Genomic DNA, 19641 nt, shown 5'->3' with positions numbered 1-19641 from the left:
ACTTGGCATCGTTTTAAGAATGGCGGAATACGTAGCAGTCGGCGACAAGTTTACGTCGCCGGGTTTTAGTCCAACAAATTGTACGTTGTATTGCACACTTCAAAGCACACTTGTATTAATCGATTAACTTACTTGCCACGCTGACCACTGAACAAAAAGACGGTTTGTTTTGTGGTGATCGAAAAGTTGCTGTTTTGGGGGCGTGTTCTGCTGCTCTCTGTTCCGCAACGCAAAGTTTTGCGAGAATTACAGAGATTCAGCGGACGTATGGCACTGTCGTTTACGTATTGTCTCATTACAGTAAACGCTGCCCGCAGCTTTCACGCAGATGCCTTCTGTAAAGGTCATAGCGTGGCGTTGTCCCTCGCTTTGTGCCGAAACTAGGGCATGTTGCTTTCGCTTCCTCAAAGTTTGCGACCATCAAGATCCGTGTATCGGTAGATGGGGTATTGATGTGCTGCTCGCCTATTGTCATGTTGTAGCAAATACTTCACGAAGTGCGCTTGCCAATGCATTCAAAGGTGGCCTCTGTGCCACCTTATTTTTTGGGGGATGAATGACCAATTGTTTTTTTTTTCTTTGTAATTCTTTTCGGTATATCCTTCCAGATGTGAAGAATTTAGTTGAGAGCTCCGTCAGGATAGATGCCATACTAAACGAGAGGCAGCAGATTGCAAACCTCGCTGACGAAACTAACAACTTGTTGAAGAAAAATGTCTACAAGAACTACATGCAGTTCATTGAGACTGCAAAGGAGATCTCCTGTATCCTTTTCATTACTTTTTCTGCCCTACGCGTGTTTCTTGTGACACATCTGCTAGCGTGTTAACAGCACCACATAATCTACGGACAGTTTTCCTTACAGATGCACCAAACATTTTGACAGTATCAGCTATAGTGAAGAACCCGTTCTGCTTGCATGCAGTGTGATGTTTGTCTCTTGCTGTGAACCATGATACACTTTAGGGCAAAATATAGTTTTCTACCACTCGTTGACTCATTGACTGTTCCTCTTAATGTTCATGATATTAATGATCTTGATTGATGCTCATGTTGCTAAGACGTAAAATTGCTTCGCAGTCCTTTCCTTCGTGCATGTTGAGAAAGTTCATTGAGCCCGCACCATTGAGCTCGCACTGCTATCTTCTTTGACGAATAACTCCATGCGTCCAGACCTGGAGAGCGAAATGTACCAGCTCAGCCACATGCTTACTGAGCAGCAGAACGTCATGCAGTCTTTGCAAGAAATCTCCATCACAGACAGCAAAGGTGGTGTCGTAATTCTTTGAAAGCATGTCTGTTTATGTTTATGAACAATATTGCTGCTTGCCTGGCGTGCGGCAGTACACTCATGCACTCTGTCTTTTCTCTTTGGTGCATAAAACTTAGATGCATCGACACTAAAGAGAAATAGTAAATCAGTTTAGACTGATAATGTATTCTTTAAAAACTCCGCTTTTGTTCATTAATGTTCATTATTGGAAGAAAAAAATGCTAGGTCAAAGCTTAGTTTCTTCAATTTCCAGCCGAAACGCCACCACTGGCACCTCAATGGGACATCGTAGATTTCAAGCTACATCTTGATATCTGGGCCGTTCTGGCTGAGGAAGTTTTTGAAACTTTTAGTGTAAACCATATGAAAGCTTTACCAATACATAATTAGCTAGGCCTGAGCTAATGCCATCAAAGTCCATGACATGCAGGAACTTCAAGAAAGCAGTGCCAGCTGCTTTTTGTTTCATCTTTTCTGGCTGCCGAAGCCCCTTGTTTTGATAAATGAGTGGCCTTCTTTTGGTGTTGTTGAGGTGTAAATTACTAATACAGATCAAATTATTTTCTCTTTGATGTATCTTTAAAAGCAGCATGCTGAACATACAAGGTTCATTCAAAAGTTCCAACAGTGATGCTGTGCACTACGTAATATATTTTATTTGCACCTGTGTACGTATCCGGGCTCCTCTAGCAGCACCACTGCAAAGTTTGTGTGTGGCACACATGCGAATACATATCCAGACAATACTCTCTGAATATATATATGATACAGGTTTCAGCCCACCCAGCACTACAGAAATTGTAAATGGTTTTTAATGCATTAGCATTCTTAGGGTACTTCACGCACTTTCTGGGGCCCATCTATATATCTATCTATGTTTGTATCTGACCGTTTTCCCGCCTACCCGGATACTGGGTGGTTCGTGGTAGAATAAAGAAGCGCGTTGGGCTGCTGTGCTGAGGGAACAGGATTCGAAACCAACCCTTGGACCAACTTGGGTCATCGAGTGTGTGGCAATATGTACATACGTGCTGCTCCTAAACGAATCTCTCTCACGCAGACATGGGTCACTGTAGATGCGGGACTGAGTAGGTACTGCTGTTTGAAGAAACTCCTTGATGCCAACTTGGAGTACTGGGTTTGTACCAGTAGGTGTGTGCTCTTAACCAAGTTACCAACTTGGATAACTACATATGTGCCACTGGGAATGTGTTGCTCTGCAGTGATGGAAAAGATTTCTTAAATTTCTTTGATGCTAATCGAAATCGAACACACCTCACAAGGGTTCCTTAAGGGCAACAACCCGATGCATTAGCAGGCTGCACCACGAATGCACCAGGTAGGTGCCGCTTTTCAATGAACCTCTCGTCAACTTGGGTCTCCAAGTTTGTGCCACTGAGTGTGCAGCAAGCAAGCAAACAATTCTCAGCGTTCATAGGTACCGGTGCACCATGCTTCTCATCTCGGAGTCCACACGCAGGCATCTCGGCAATGCCACCAGGTAGTGCAGCGTGTCCAGAAAGAAGCGCGGGAAAAGAGCCGCATGACACATTTCTCAGCGTCTGCACGAAGCAGTGCGTGCCATGCTTTTGTTGGCCTCTTGCAGTGTTTGCGGCAGCGGCACGAGATGGCACCGAGTGTTCTTAGGGAAGCGCAAAAGAGGAGTCCTGCTGCAGTGCATGCCTCATACATAACTTGTTTCAACAATGGCAATACATTGTGTTGCTATATTGATTCATTGATAACACATTACCATTGACAGTCATCGTGAGGTGGGTTCTGCCGCAATTTGCTTTTGTCAATGAAGAGTGCCCAGTGACTCCAGTTGGCATCAGTGAGGTTAATTGAAGAGTGACTGACACATACTCAGTGATCCAAATTGGTCCATTGGCTGGTTTCGAACACGTGCACGCACGCACACACACACACACACACACACCGCAATTGGGTCGATTCTGAAAGAATGCTAGTCGCGTGAGTACTTGCCGTACAAATGAATAAACCCAGTGTGCATGTATAAGCGTTTCGTGATACATTTTAACACTGTTCATTTCGTAGGGTCCACAAATAATGTGTCCACTTCTGAGAAGAAAGAGGAGGACCCACGACGTAGCCTCTCAACACTTCTGGAAAAGGTCGAAGGTTGCACTGTACGTAGCACTCGTAGCAGGTAACATGTAATGCAACTAAAGAAAGCCTTGGTGAGCTTGAAAATACCTGCTACAGCTCTTGCTCCCTTTTGTGGCTCTCTGTTCAGCGGCTCCTTGATGTGAAGGACAGGCACATTGTCCGTGCTGGTGAGATGATGGAGGTGAAAGCGGATGGCACCGAGTGCAAGATTTACGTGGTGCTGCTGTCGGATGGGTTGCTGCTTGCTGACTGGCTCCCTCATAGGTAAAGGTCGTGTACACATTCTTTTGGTCATGGTGTTATTGTGCGCCTCTGTTTTGATTGAGAAATAACTAAGTCCATTCCTAAGGGAGTATTGACGTATTTTCGCAGTTGGAGGAACTCTATCACACGCTTCTTGCACTTATAAGAACAAGACTTAGCAAAGTATGAAGAGTTGGAAACACTCTCAAGATATCGTATTTGGACGTAAACGACACGACCAAAAATATAATGCGAGGAAAGACTTTCGTTGCCCCCCGAAGAAAACAAAGAAGAAAGAATGAGATTATACGTGTCATAAACTCGGATATAACGCCTTATGAGGCTAGAAATTTCTAAAAGGAGCTCACATTTGTGCAATTACGATACTTTAATTTCATACTAAAGTTGGTTTGGTATACCAGGCCTAGCATAATTGACAATAATGTTAATTAAATTTTCCGGTTTTTCATGCCAGGACCATAATATGATTATGAGGCACGCTGTATTGGGGGACTTCGGATTAGTTTTTCACCACCTATGGTTCTTTAACGTGTGCCTAAACATTATACTAATCCACAAAAAGGGAGACGTTTAAGAATTGAAAAAGTATATGCCCATTAGCTTACTTTCAGTATTGTATAAAATATTCATGAAGATAATTTCCAATAGAGTAAGGGTAACACTTGACTTCAGTCAACCAAAGGAACAGGCTGGCTTCAGGGAGGGATACTGTACAATGGATCAAATCCATGTAGTCACTCAGGTAATCGAGAAATCTTCAACCTCTCTAATGGCTTTCATAGATTACGAAAAGGCATTTGATTCAGTAGAAATCTCAGAAGTCATAGAGGAACTAAATAATCAAGGAGTAAATGAAGCTTACATAAATATTTTGGAAAATATCTACAAAGATTCCACAGCTACTCTAATTCTCCACATGGAAATTAGGAAGATACCTATAAAGAAAGGGGTCAGACAAGAAGACACAATCTCTCCAGTGTTATTCACTGCGTGCTTGGAAGACGTATTCAAGCTATTAAATTGGGACGGCTTAGGGGTAAGGATCAATGGCGAATATCTCAGCAACCTTCGGTTTGCAGATGACATTGTCCTATTCAGCAACACTGGGGACAAGTTACAACAAACGATTGAGGACTTTAAAAGAGAGATAGTAAGAGTGGGGTTGAAGATTAACATGCAGAAAACAAAGATAATGATGAATAGCCTGGTAAGAGAACAAGGGTTCAGGATTGCCAGTCAGCCTCTAGAGTATGCGAAGGAATATGTTTACCTAGGACAATTACTCACAGGGGACCCTGATCATGAGAAGGAAATTTACAGAAGAATAAAATTCGGTTGGAGCGCATACGGCAGACATACTCAGATCCTTACTGGAAGCTTACCACTATCACTAAAAAGAAATGTGTACAACCAGTGCATTCTACCGGTGCTAACATATGGGGCAGAAACTTGGGAACTGACAAAGATGCTCAAAAACAAGTTAAGGACCGCACAAAGAGCAATGGAACAAAGAATTATAGGCGTAACATTAAGAGACAGGAAGAGAGCAGTGTGGATCAGAGAGCAAACGGGCATAGCCGATATTCTAATCGACATTAAGAGAAAGAAATGGAGCTGGGCAGGTCATGTAATGCATAGGTTAGATAACCGGTGGACCGTTAGGGTTACAGAATGGGTGCCAAGAGAAGGGAAATGCAGTCGATGACAACGTAAGAATAGGTGCGGTGATAAAATTAAGAAATTTGCAGGCGCAAGTTGGAATAAGTTGGCACAGCACAGAGGTAGTTGAAGATTGCAGGGAGGGGCCTTCGTCCTGCAGTGGACTTAAAATAGGTTGTTGTTGTTGTTGTTGTTGTTGTTGTTGTTGTTGTTGTTATTTATGGTGGTGATGACGATGATGATGAAATGTAATTACACAAGCGTTATTGCATTTTACTCCCATCGAAATGTGTCCGCCGTGGCCAAGATTATGCCTGCAACCTAGAGCTTAGCAGTGCAACACCACAGCCACTGGGCTACCGTGGCAGATATCATAGGCAGTGTCATGATGTCATGACACCGAGGAAAATTTGCTGACATTCTATATTGGTTAAGCTAATTATGATGATGTTCCTCATAAAAATAAAAGCAATAGTGCCACTCGTGTTTCTTGCTGTGCTCTCGTGTGACAGCCACAGTGAATGCAGGAAGAGAGCGAGCCCACTGTATAATGATGTCATGATGCATCCACTTCCCGGGCACCGAAACCAAAACAGGCTTGCAGAAACAAGTGTTATAGTAAATTATTTAGGGTTTGAATTGTAATTTAGGACAGACAAAGAATATGAAGTAAAAAATGTTATGCAAGTCTCTCCTTAATCTAAAATTATAGGCATGATGTTAAGAAACAGTAAGACAACAGTATGGATTAGGGAGCAAACCAGTGTAGCCAATAATATGGCTGAAATAAAGAGGGAAAAAATAGAGTTGCACAGACATATTAATATAATGCTTAGCGCAAATAACCCGTGGTCCATAAGAGCAACAGAATCAGTTCCAAAGGAAAGTAAGTGCAATCAAGTGATGGCAGAGGGTTAGGTGGTGTGATGAAATTAGTTAATTTGTGGGCATATGACAGAGCCAGATAACAGACGACAGGGGCAATTGGAGATCATTGGGAGATGCCATCGTCCTGCAGTGGACCTAAAATAGAATGATGATGATGCAGGCATGGCTGTCCTCTGTTTATGATTAGCTGAGCTATAAAGGCTCCCTTCTGATGTTTGTCATTGGAAGCACAAGACACCAGTCCTTAGTCTAAAGCGCAGGCTTGCAGACGGGGGAGACGAGGGGCAGTGGTCCCTCTAGGCCTGCTTGAGTTGGCACAGATTTGTCTCACAGTGTCTGGTCCCCCTGTAGAACTAACAGACAAAATTGGCAACAATGAAAGAATGTTGCTATGTGCATTGGCCAAATTGGAGGTGCTGCATACTACTTTCATATTCCTTCATTTCTTGGGAGAAATTCTTGCATGTCTTCATTTAAAACACTTGGCAATTTTCTGACCAGCTAGTATGCAGCCAGAGTGAGCTGGTGAAGGTGCCGGCGGAGCATGGTGCACTGCAGGGAGTTTAGGCACCCCCTATTGGTCGCCTGTTCAAGCACCTATGACCTACAGTGTGCAGGTCAAATTGCCTGCTCAGTAAAGAATAGAAGGAAAGAAACAGTGAAAAGATAGGAAAAAGAGAAGGCATGACTAACGAGGGTAGTGACTGGAAATTGAGGTGTTACTGCTTGATCTATGAAATACGAGTGAAAGAAGGAAAGATGTGAAAGAAAATGTAAACGAAAAAACAACGAAGGAAAACATCATTATACATATTTTGGTTACTTGCTTTTTCCCTTTCCTTTTTTTTTAAATTCCCTAGCTCATCCAATAAAGCCTTTGTTGTTTAGTTGCTTTACACTCTCTGTGATTGTTTTGCCTGGGGAATCCATCATAGCATACAAGAGACAAGCACAAAGTGCAGATGGGACAGCATGGATGCTACTCTTGCTGCTGATTTTATTACATTCACTGGAACACTTCCGCAAAATATCTCTGTATGTCTGTTTGAAAATGAAGTGTTCTTTTTTATATTTTGTTTTCTTTCGTTTTCTTTCTTTCAGTGATTGTTGAAAATCGGTTGTGAGTGCAAGATCTGTAGTGACCCATCTGCAATTTGTGTTCATCTGCCTCTCCAAAGTTTCAACCAGCCTGCCCATGCAGCAACAAATTATTTTGTCTTACTCTGCCTACAGCCATAATTTAGTCATGAACATTGTCTCTCTTTCAGTGCCAACCTTCTTTTACTCGCAGCCATTCGAAATGTCACACATGTAACCCTGCTGTCCTTTTGCTCTTTCTTCTCCCAGGAGGGGCACAGTCCAGTACCGGTTCCAAATACTTTACGAGCTGGACAATCTTGCAGTAGTCAATGTGAAAGAGGACCAAAGTAAGTTGTTGCTTTTTAGCTTGCATGTCCACACTTGAGCGATTAGATTTAATGGATTGCAGCATGTGACTTTATGATTATACCATAATTTCTTTCTGTATCCTTTCTATTCCTTTTCTTTTGAGGCTTGCTAATGTTGTATGCAGAAGTACACATTGTAATAATCAATAAATGAGCGTGGCAAAGATTTAATTGGAGTTATTGCGATCCTCTGAAGTGCCAAATGTGCCTTGCCAGTGTGTATCCCCATTGCCTAGACTCTAGAGTGTGGTGTAAACACTGGTATAAAAGCTGCATCTCAAAGGAAACACTTGTTCCTGTTTATACATGAAGTGATTATATTTATACTGATAAAACTTGTGCCCAAACCGTGACCGCCAAGTGCACTGATTTACTTTTCAGAAACAAAGAACTGCTTCAGGATACTGACATTTCCACATGCGCGGCAATTTCAGTGTGAAACTGCTGCTGAAAAGGTAAATAATGTCGGAGCTTGCGTCGTGGTCCTTACATCTGTCATAACACTGTTTAATGCTCAAGCTGAAGTTCGTTTAATCAAAATGTCTGGATGAAATTTGCTAGCTCTTGATGTGTATGTGTGTTTTGTGTCTACAGAGAGTCTGGATGGAAGCAATAGAGCAGACGAAACAGGCCAAGATGGCAGCCGTTTCCCTCAAGAGGGAATCGGCTTTGCTTGACCCAAAGGGCAGCCTGCTGAGCATTGACAACAACCGTAAGTTTTACTCCGATAGCTGTCATAGGGACGTAGTTTACCTGTGCTTGTGGCCAGCATTACGATCCTCCGCTTTGATCTCAGAAAGGCAACTCATCACGGAATTATTATTTGTATTAGCAAGACTACACTCTGTCTCACGTCCACCGCACAGTGCACTGAAAGCTGGGGATCATGTCAACCAGCCAGAAAAAAAAAAGAACTAGAAGAGCTTCTCCATTGTTAATCCCTGATCGCCCTCCATGCAACATCGACTGAATGGAAACTGCACATATGCGTTACTATTGCACGATGGCCCAGCCCTCCTTGGAACACGTAGCTGGGTCTCTTTACTGATTGGCTGACAGATGTCCTAACCTTCACTGCACTGCGTAAAGTTGATGAGACAAAGTGTAGGCTGAAAGGCACAATCTGGAGAGGATATGCTTTGCCAGCACTGCGAGCTTCCCGCATTTTGCCTGAAGGAACGTTTTGACAAGAAGTGCTGAGAATTTCGAACAGCAAGGATTGGCTATTCAAAATATTGTGTAGGAAGCATTCTGCTGTCTGGTCAGTTTGTGATCATTGTTCAGCATATGTGCTGAGCCTGTGGCTACCTCTACACAAACTCGGACTGATGTGAAAGTCCGTACCTGACCTATTGCAAAAGCCTGCTTGAGCCACCCATTTCACCTATTTGTTGGGCTTGGGCAAGGCCCAGACCAAAGGCACAGACCAAAGCGCATTAATGTGAGAGATGGGCCAGCTACATGCAGTGCATAGCTTTAATCTGGTAAGAGTGTGGAGATTGCTTTCAACGATCTGCAATTATGTGAAACATGCAGATGTTCCATGTAACACCTACAGGTTGTGTGAAACAACATACGTAGATGTTAATGTCATATAGACATTGCATAGCAAGACATGTGATACTATGCGGGAGAGTATGTGGCCCAACTTTTGGGATATATTTATTTGGATGAACTGTTATTCGTGATATCAATGTGTTCAACAGCACATTTGGCCAAAAGATAAACAAGGATGAGGACATGTGATCATCAAAGTGATACATGTCTGGCAGGGATACTGCAGCTTTTCCCACATTTTTTCTGTGCTAGACTGTAAGCCCTGCTTGTTCTGCAAGGTACAGAACTTGTGTTGATTTGTGCAGCTTTTGATGAAGAGGAGGCTGAGGAACTGTATGAGTGCGAGAGTGGATCTGTCCTGCCCGAATGGCTGTCCGAACTTCCCGAGGACCTTGACGTGTGCGTGGCCGAGAGAGATTTCGAGGGGGCTGTCAACCTGGTGCTGAAGACTGAGGAGCACTTTGGCCTGTACCCGAATGCCAAGCCGCTGGAAGAGATGAAGTGAGCTGGCACATCATTCCGCACTCGAAATGGGAGCTTTATTATTAAAATGCAGTGAGCTCTGCTTTACCCTAAATGGAAGATTTTGCATCCGGCAACTGAGCTTGCCCTTTCCCATCTATAAATTCACTAAGTGTCATCCTTTGTTTTGGTTGTTTTTGTGCATCCGTGCCAATTTTACCTAATGCACTGATTATATTCCTTTTGTATTCAGTTAAATCAATAGTTTTTTTTTTAGGAACCTGGTGCAAAAACTAAATAAAAAACATTGATTGTGAGACAGTTTTGGAAATGACTTACATGCTAAGAAAAAATAGTTGGCAGCACTGCACACGCACAAGATCAAAATATTTTTTTTTCTTCTTTTTTCCTTTGCTGTGTACAGTTTGAATGCACAGGTGGTGCATGTGGCCACAGCCAAAGTCAAAGCCAGTTATGAAATTAGTGGGCACAGCCACTTCTCAATTTAACAATGTCTAGTGCATTGTATGAGTAAGGTGGCTCGAAAAAGGTGCATGGGCATTGTGCGTTGATGTTTATGGATTCTTCTTTTTCTCTCATTTGAAATAGATTACTGAGAGCCTTCTTTTCTCACTTCTAGATCAATTTGACAGAATTTTTGTGTGTTGTGGCTTGCTTTCCAGGAAAGCTGTCTATGCAAGTCATGCTGGCCTTGACAACTCTTTCAAACCTTGAATAAAATAGTTTAGCAAAATACGTACAAAACAATCCTTTGTTTGTCTTCAGCATTAAAAAAAAAAGTATTCTGCTTCATTCTACATTTTACGGAAACTAAATCATTTTCCTAGCTATTGGACTCTGAACTAATGCACTGCCTAAATTGTACACTTTAGAAATGTTGAAATCAGTGCCATTGCTTATATTACAGGCCACGCATTGACTACCGTGTCAAACACTTGGTTGACGTGTTGACCAACGAGCTGCACGTCTCGCCGGGCCGTTCTCTTCAGGGTGGACCACGCGCAGCACGTCGTGCTGTCAGCTTGCTCATAAAGCTAGGGAAGTCGTCACAGGTCAGACACTGTAGTATCGTTTTAACCATTCGTTACACATGCCTGCCGCAGTAGCTGAGTAGTTATGGCGTTGCACTACTAAGCTCGAAGTCATGGCATCGATCCCAGCCAAGGTGGCCGCATTTCTATGCAGGAGAAATGTACTTACATTTACGTGCATGTTAAAAGACTCCAGGTGGTAGAAATTAATCTGGAGCGCCCCCCCACTGCAGCGTGCTGCATTGTTGTATTGTGGTTTTGGTACTTAAAACCCCAGAATTTATTTTAAAAAATTTAATTCATTACAAATTCTTGAATGTCATCTCGTGATCATTGGTAGCTGGCAGAAGCAGTATATTCTCATTTATGCACCACTAAGTTATGTTTAACTTCTGTTGGCTTTGCGGATAACTGACTTGCTGTAGAAGTTGTGAAGCAGAAGTTTTTTAAGCTCACTTGGACATGTGCCTGTAGGTTGGAAAGCTCTTTTTTTTTTTCATTTGACTTCAGCTTTAGTAGCCGTTAACCTCTTTTTTATTGAATATTTCATGTGAAATAATGATATTGTACATTTTTTTCTCAGTATGAAAGTTTTTTTTTTTTTAGCTGCAAAATTAGACGTGATAGCTCAACTTTTCTTTGTACACTCATTTCTGCTTTCAATTGGGAGGCAGGTATATATTGCCTTTCCTTATCGCTTCTTTAGTGGAATGCAGTTTAACAAAGATAAATAACAGAGCAACAGCTACTAGTTCAAATCATGAAAGGTAACATAAGCCGGGTTAATGTGATGGTTCTCTTCCTATGCTATTCCTTTTCACTCATTGTCAGCGTACTGAGCGATGCTCCGCCTACATTATCACCATGATCGGCCAGTCATGGATGGTGGATGGTAATAAAGAGATAAAGTAGAGCAAAAGAAATCCTTACAATACGCTACCCATACTTTTTGCCTGCTCTTGTGGTAAAGTGAAGAGCTCTTGCGTGTCACCGTACTGGCACGTAGCCTTACTCGCTGAAATCTGAGCTTTTGTTTGTTACCTTTGTGACCCTGCAGTTTGACCACACCTGTGCTTTGTTTGCTCTTCTGCACTATTGCTCCCAAAGGCTTGTGACCTGTTCCTGAAGCACCGCAGTGCCATCTTGAAATACTCGATGCGACAGCAGAAGATGGAAGGTGCCACTTCGCCATACATCAAGAAGCTGTGCGAGCTCTTCTTCAGCATCATGGTCGAGACAGGACGAGAGTTCAGTCAGGCATTCAGCAGCAACAACAGCTGCGCTTCTTGTGAGTCCTATTTCTACTCCCCTTATACCACTCCTCGCGACTCCTTATCTCCAGAATTCCAGAGGACATGGGTTCCTTGACAAATGTGAATTAATACTTTTTTAAGGCATGACACTTACAATTTCAATCTGTATAGGTCACAACTACTACATACTACAGATTGAAATTTTTTGACTGCACGTCAATTTTCGCTTCACATCAATGTTTTTCTTGGCAAGTTACCCCCACTTTTCCATATCGGGTATGTTTCTAGCCTTTTTCGTAGGCAGTTCCTGGAGATAGCGCAGTCTGAAAATCTGCGACAGTCCCAAAGATAAATCTGGTACCAGTGCTCCCGGTGGTACTTCAGTGCCACACCATCATGCGGTACCAGTAGTGGTGCCATTGGTACTGGTAGTATCAGTAACGATGGTACCATTGTGTATTACCGGTGGTAATAGTGGTACTGGTGGCATCAGTGGTCCAGTGATAAGTGGAGCATTCTTACATTCTTCTTTTGTGACAGGTAATGTTTTTGACAGTTGCTGTGGACCTCAGAATAAAGTCTATGGTTCATACACCCCATTCTCACCCTCAACTTGCTCACGAAGACATTGTCTTTCATCGACATCAACTAAAGGTTGAATTGGCTTCCAACTTTTTGGAAATTTTGTCCTGTAGACTATTGTGGCCATCTGTACCTACTGTGACCACATTTATTTTAAATATGTCCATGGCTTTATTTTTGGTGTTTTGTTTCATAGAAGTGGTAGCAAAAGATGGCCTTGTTCTGTGATCAAGGATCCTTTATTGTCATGAAATATTGCAAAAGATGTAATTCCAGTTGTTCGTTGCGAAGAGCGTTATACTTTACTCATTGTTTAATGAGAACTTTTATTAATTTTTCTTTTCACCTGCAGCTTTTGTTGTGTGGGCCAAGGACCAACTTCAAAACTTTGTCAAGCTCTTCTCAAACCACGTGTTCACCACGCAAGTCTCCCTGTCAGTGGCGACGGAGTGCATCCTGGCTGTCCGTACCCAATGCGAACGGGTGTGTTGGAAAACTACATGTTGCTTTGTGGCTTTTATCACTTCTACCAGTCGCAATGGCTATCTGCCATAGCAGGTGATGCAGCGCTCAAGTCCAGTGTGCATTGTTCTGTTTGGAGCAAATTTTCATTTTCTTTACTTGTTCTAAAAGACAGCCGGCAGTGACAAAGTCATCTAAAAAGCAAGCTATGCAATGCTCTCTCTGCTGCATCTTGCCGAATTTGACTTTGAGCTCTGACTTCTGTTCTCTGGTTGCTGGTTGAAAACACGTACCATATGCTGAACGGAAAGAACATAGTCATTAATTTGACCCTGATGGGACAGACGAAATTGTTCGAGTTTTCCGGCGGGTCGAATTAAACAAGGTGCAAAAGAAACGTCAGAACACGCCGCTGATTCGTTTGGCATTACTTGCCCTATTCTAACAGGCTCCACATTAAAGCTCCTAAACAAAGTATAAATATAACGTGCACCCGATTCTTTAGCAAGAAAAATGGTCACTGGTCTATTACCTTCCTGTTGCGCAGTGACGGCCGGTTTTTTAAAGTCTGTTTCAGTGCAATACAGCAGTGTTATGTGGCAAAGCATGTGAATGCAGTTTCCGGTCCAATTTTTCGGGGGAAAAAAACAGTTCACATTAGAATTGGATAAATACCATAATCGGATATTGGTTAGCTACCGTTATTACTTGGAAAGCTTCCTAGGGCATGTCAAAAATAGGCCTTTTTCGACAGCAAATGATGTGTGTTCAACGCACTCACCATCCCATAAGGTCTGCCGAGACACACTTCTAGTAAAGAGGTCGCTGTTGGGGTCACCATAGGAGTCAGTCACGTGCATTCTGACTGGTCAAGGCCAATTCTAGGATTTAAAAAAAAAATGCGAAGGTTTATGCCCATAAAAATGCATGGGCGCCGGCCAGGGCCTTTGGCAAGGATCGCATTAACTGGAGTCAAATTAACGCAAGCCTACTGAATATGTGGACCCGCGCATTCCAGTTTTGACCGTGCCAGTATGCACCAGCCTTGCTGTTAGTATACCACTCAATCAAGGCTTTTGCCAAAGTGTACGAGTCCATTGTTGACAGTGCTATTGCTCCAGGCTATTTGGTTTGGCGGTGTAGCAGAGCTGTCCAAGTGGTATTACTGAAGGTCGTTTTGGCTGGCATTCTCACTGTAGTTCAGACCGACATCTCTCTCAGGTTCTTTCATGGCATATGCTTCACCAAGTAGACATGTGGGTGATGGCCAAGTGCGGAAAGTAAACCTTCTCTCGTGTGTGTGCAGGCAGTTCTTACAGGCCAATTGAATTGTATAAAATGAATTCACTTCACTAGTATACGTCAGTGATTTCAAATGCGAGTAGGCATCGTACCATCTGAGTAATTTTCTGTTACCTTTCACCAGCTGTGGGAGATAGGCCTGGACTTGTCATTCATCCTGGAGAAGCTCCTCAAGAACGACGTCGAGCGAATTATAACAGATTCAAGGGACAAGGCACAAGAAGCCATCAAACTGAGAGCTGCGGAGGATCGGTGGCGGCCACAGAACCTCTACAACAAGTGAGCCCTTCTTTATGCCTAGAAGAAAATGGTTTAACTGCATCGATTTAAAGTACTTGACAGGATACACTATATCTGCCTGTACGTGCAACACACTTATACAGCTACAAATATAGCCTCTACTGGATTATGTATCTTACAAGCCCCCTGTGAAGTGAGCCAGTATCACAACTCGGCAAGCGTCTTGCATGATGTACCTTGTGGATTTTCGGGGTGGTGGTTTGGGAGATATGTGCTTCATCAACCTCACTCCTATTGTAAAATCTTTATTCTCACCTACCTGCCTTCTGCTCTCAATGGCTAACTGGTTTTTCATTATACAAAACCATGCTGCTTACCATAGTTATATTAGCATAGTAGCCATAGTCATCATAGTGCCATTTGTAAAGTGCACTGCTAAGGACTACTATACAACTGCCAACATCCTTTCAGTACCGATCGGGTAGTGGAACTATGAGCTCCTCTGCTGGTATCATGCAAATGGCAAGAACACATCCTCCACCCATCCACCCACCCCTCTTCAAAAAGAAAGAAAGAAAAGAAAAAGAAACAAAAACAATTCCTTAGTGTATAAATGCTGCTTGTGTGACACTCAAGTGGCATTACATAATGGCACTCGGAGTGAGAGAACTGCAATAGGTAAAGCAACGAATGTTCTGTTGGAGCTAATATTTCCTTGTGCTGCATGTTTGGCTTTGCAGGGCAGGGTTGCAGAAGCTGCTTGATGACATGAACAACCTTGGAATCTCAAATATTTCTGCATATGTATACGGTAGGTCTCATTGGCTTGTCGCACGATTTATTTATGTAAAAATACCTTACGGGTCCTCTTTATCGGGCCTTGAGTAAGGATAATTCTCTTGAGCAAAAATAATTCTCCATAAATTGGGTCTTTGAAGTTGTATTTTAAGCAAAAAAAAAATTTACTCATTTATTGCTCTCTCTCTCTCTCTCTCTCTCTCTCTCTCTCTCTATATATATATATATATATATATATATATATATATATATATATATATATATATATATATATATATATATATATATATATATATATATATATATATATTCTTTTTTTTTTTCAGGGCAATTAGCGGCATTTGAGTATATGAAACAAAAATACTTCTTGAGATATTGTTCATTGAAGCGCTTTAGAGGTTTAGCACAGTGTAGAACAGGAATACTCTGTTAGCGTTTACAGATGTCAACATGGTGGTACTAACACAATAATTAGAAAGATATCTTTGCTTCTTTTGTTGTTCAAAGGGGAAAACGTTTCTAACCCAATATGGCTGCAAACAGTGTCACTAAATGTCGCTGTCGGCCTGCTGGTTCCAAATAAGCCTTCCAGTATATGTCTACACTACATAATTACGTTCGTCATATCATCAGCCTGTTTTATGTCTACTGCAGGACGAAGGCCTCTCCCTGTGATCTCCAATTACCCCTGTCCTGCGCCAACTGATTCCAACTAGCGCCTGCGAATGTCCTAAAATTTCCAAATTATGTTCATGCTGTGTGCTAAAACACACGATTGGACATATCTCTGAAAATCGTCACTGGCTATTTTTATGAGACGCAGTGTATGGTATAGCATGACAGCTCTTACAATCCCACATCGTGCTTGCCAACGTGCATTGGGAATGAAATGTGCATCTGAAATCCTTTGCAGACGAATGCTGGGTGTCCCTGTCATCCAACACGGTATCCTTCAGCAAGACCTTCTTGAATCTTCTCGACGATCTGCTCAAGTTGCACACGCCGGTCACGCGAGTTCTCATTCTGGAATCTCTGGCAACAACTTTTCGAGCACATCTGCGTCACGTGGACGCCTCTCTTGCAAACAAGAGCTTCAAGTCGGACGTGAGAATGTCTTTGGTTTCAGCATGCTAACGACCTTGCAAGGCCCCACCTAGGCCAATGTGAAACAATTCTTCATACTTAAAGGTCCCCAAACCACCTCTAATTCCAAAAAACCAGTTGCGTGCTCCCCTATAGGATTTTCTAGTCCTTTCTTCTTCTTTTTTTTTTTTACTGCAAGTTTGCACATCCTCTCTTTTTCTTTTCTTATTGTTATTCTTCGTTTTGCATTCTTTAATGTTCCTGAGTGTTTTGTGTTAATTCTGCCGCCTTCACTTATTTGTTATTCCAAGTAGATGTTCACTAATTTTCTATTGAATATGACGTTTACCTATGCACTGTAGTCTTTTTTTTTATTGTTCTGTCAGTGTTCTGTTGCTGCCGGTTTTTATGTATGGGGGTGCACTCCTCTGTCAAGCTAGTCATAGGCTTTTTGGGTGCATCCCTAACATCCCTGATGTTGAAATAAAGGTATTTGTATTATAACAGTATTGTGCATGTGCCAGGGTAAGAGATGTCGGTTGGTTTATAAAATGACAGGCGTAGGTACGTTGTCTACCTCTTTCTGCAACTCGGTAATGGCACTGTCTATTTCTTTGCCACCACTATGACGCGACAATATGAGGGATGCCAATTCCTATGCATCTGCTTTCGCCATGCACAATCAGCTTGTTTAGCATAGCGCGTTTTGCACTGGGTGTATGGCAGCAGTGGCATTACGTAGCTGAAAAGGGTGAAATCGTGACAAGTGGGTGTTGGTGTAAAGAAGAAAACACTGACGCAGCAATAAGGAGCGAGTGCCAATTAACAGGGAAGCAAAGGCGAGTTAGAAACTGCTCATTCAGCTCAGAGTGGTTTAGGGGCCTTTTAACATCATGAAAGGAATTCATGATCAGGGGAAACAAATGCAGAAGTGTGATTTTTTTTTTCTTTTTTTGCCAAATTGCCCACTTGTAAACTTGGAATGTCTATTTTTCTGAGGTTGCGCAATTTCCGCCATATTTGAGCATCTAAATCGAATTTCCACGGCCATAAGTCGCTAATGAAAACATGGCCCTGGTTCTTTTTCGTAGCGCGTGTGTTGTGCCCTTACCTCACCACACAAATGCATGGTATATTAGAGAATAAGACGGCTAGCATTTGGCCATGTTCAACCCCATAAGCACCAGTGCTTTACTGTGACGTGCAGCTGCTGCCTAGGTTTCCTCATGGAACATGCTTCCTCCCTCCACAACAGGTGCCACTAATCCAAAAGAATGCAGCTTTCCTGCTGGAGACGTTGCTGGAAGTCGCCGAGAAGAGGTGCGACACCAAGCTGCCCCACCTCTCCTCCTTCTGGAACGACCTTCGTGAGGAGTTTGCGTCGTGCATGCCGCCCAAAAGCAGCAACAAGGGCGTCACAAAATATCCAGCCGTCGCGTTTATTTGATGCCACAGACTACCTTCTGCTACTTGCAAAAGGTTGAGGGGAATGAATCGTAGTCGGACCAAGAGTGGATTTCCGTTATTTATTTGCTTGGGAAAATAAAAAGTTATTTATGAAGTGCGTTGACTTCGCTGCCAGCAGGGAATGGTTGGTTTGTCATTTTGATATTTTCGAGCGCTAGCAAAGGGCGGCAATCAAGTTATGGCTGAGAAAAATTTTTAACTTCATTGAGACAAGCTTTTTAGAATGTTGTTGTGTCAGCTTGGCCTGGCTTGATGGAAAAAACTTATCACCATTCCTGACAAACACTAAGCAAAAGCTGCCAAGCTTTCGTTAAGCCCACCAAGCACTAAATAGTTGTGTCCAGCAAAACAAACTCAGCAGCCCCTGGTCAATGCCTCCACAGAGACACCCGCCAGTAAGACTGGCGGGTGCCTCTGTAAGTGCGGCACTCGCCAAAGGAACCCACCTAAATTCAACCTAAGGTTATCAGTGACATGCTGAAGTTTGCAGTTCAGTAGCTATGAGGTGGCAGAGCATTACAGTGTGGGCAGAATGTATAAAAGCTTTAAAAAATATTGGGTTTAACGTGCCAAAACCACTTTCCGAATATGAGGCATGCCGTAGTGGGGGACTCCGGATATTTGGACCACCTGGGGTTCTTTAACGCGCACCTAAATCTAAGTACACGGGCATTTTCGCATTTCGCCCCCATCGGAATGCGGCCGCCGTGGTCTGGATTCGATCCCGCGACCTCGCACTCGGCAGCCCAGCACCATAGCCACTAAGCAACCACGGCGGTTGCAAAAGAAAGAAAAAAAAAAAACGTGTACGTTTACATAGGCACATGTTAAAGAAACCCAGCTGGTTAAAAATGAATCTGGAGCCCTCCAGCATAATCTGTCTCATAATCAAGTCAGATGCATCAGTAAGGGACAGCCAGTCAGGAACACAATACAGATGGCTTCTTGTAACACCAGCCTTCACATACGAGACAGACATGCCAGATGCATATATACCTATATTTCTTGTTCTTTTTCCCCAGAAATTGCAGGTGAGGTATACTCTACCAGCTCACACATTAAAAACTTCATCACCAGGAAATGTACTTTAGAAAAAATTGGAAGTATTGTTTAATCATTGTACATAACACACAAAATTTTCAAGCTCTATCTCCCGCTCAAAAAATGACAGAATGCTCTGCTTACTGTCACAAAAATGAGAATTTCGGCTATCTTTACATACATGTGAATATGTACGATTAGGAAAGCTAATTTGTTACAGAATCGCATTTTTGGAGCTTAAACCGAATGTTTGTTTAATTATAATAGAAAATAAAACTTGCTTAGAACAAAATCTCCGAGTGCAAAAGTTAAAAGCAACTGTGCTCTTTTTTTTTTTAAATGACCATAAAAAGCTTAAGGCACTGTAATAAATCATGCTGTTAAAAACAATATTTTAAACAGCTAGCAACAACAACAAAACTTTCTTTAGCTATAGCTTTGACAGGCATAAGAACCAAGGCTTCACGAATGCACAATACACCGACATTTCACAGAAGCTGCAAAAGGCCAGCCGAGCAGATCATACTTTCTGTTGTATCGGTGACCTACGACAGCTGCAAACACTGGGCGTGTTAATGTTATGCGAACATGCCGGATGCCGGCTCGTAATAGATGCGACTCATACAGTTGAATCGTTGCATACCGAGTTGTAATCTATGCGTGTACACTACACGTGTCAC

At 42.5% G+C, this 19641-nt stretch overlaps 1 protein-coding gene across 1 annotated transcript; it reads left to right on the top strand.

Moving 5' to 3' along the window:
* Nucleotides 1-4: 4 nt before the first annotated feature.
* On the top strand, nt 5-18014 carry Exo84 (exocyst 84). The gene is made up of 16 exons (XM_065448607.1): nt 5-80; nt 609-764; nt 1174-1269; nt 3332-3423; nt 3531-3667; nt 7562-7641; nt 8044-8117; nt 8257-8374; nt 9525-9720; nt 10610-10754; nt 11841-12021; nt 12921-13051; nt 14457-14611; nt 15313-15383; nt 16284-16474; nt 17709-18014. The coding sequence occupies exons 1-16, from the start codon at nt 20-22 to the stop codon at nt 17898-17900; spliced, it is 2076 nt and encodes a 691-aa protein (XP_065304679.1). The 5' UTR covers nt 5-19; the 3' UTR covers nt 17901-18014.
* Nucleotides 18015-19641: the final 1627 nt, after the last annotated feature.

The sequence above is a fragment of the Dermacentor albipictus genome, chromosome 2 (assembly GCF_038994185.2).
Source record: "Dermacentor albipictus isolate Rhodes 1998 colony chromosome 2, USDA_Dalb.pri_finalv2, whole genome shotgun sequence".
In the NCBI taxonomy this organism is placed as follows: Eukaryota; Metazoa; Arthropoda; class Arachnida; order Ixodida; family Ixodidae; genus Dermacentor; species Dermacentor albipictus.
The sequence above is the reverse complement of the archived record's forward strand: the minus strand, read 5'-3'. Positions and strand labels throughout refer to the sequence as shown.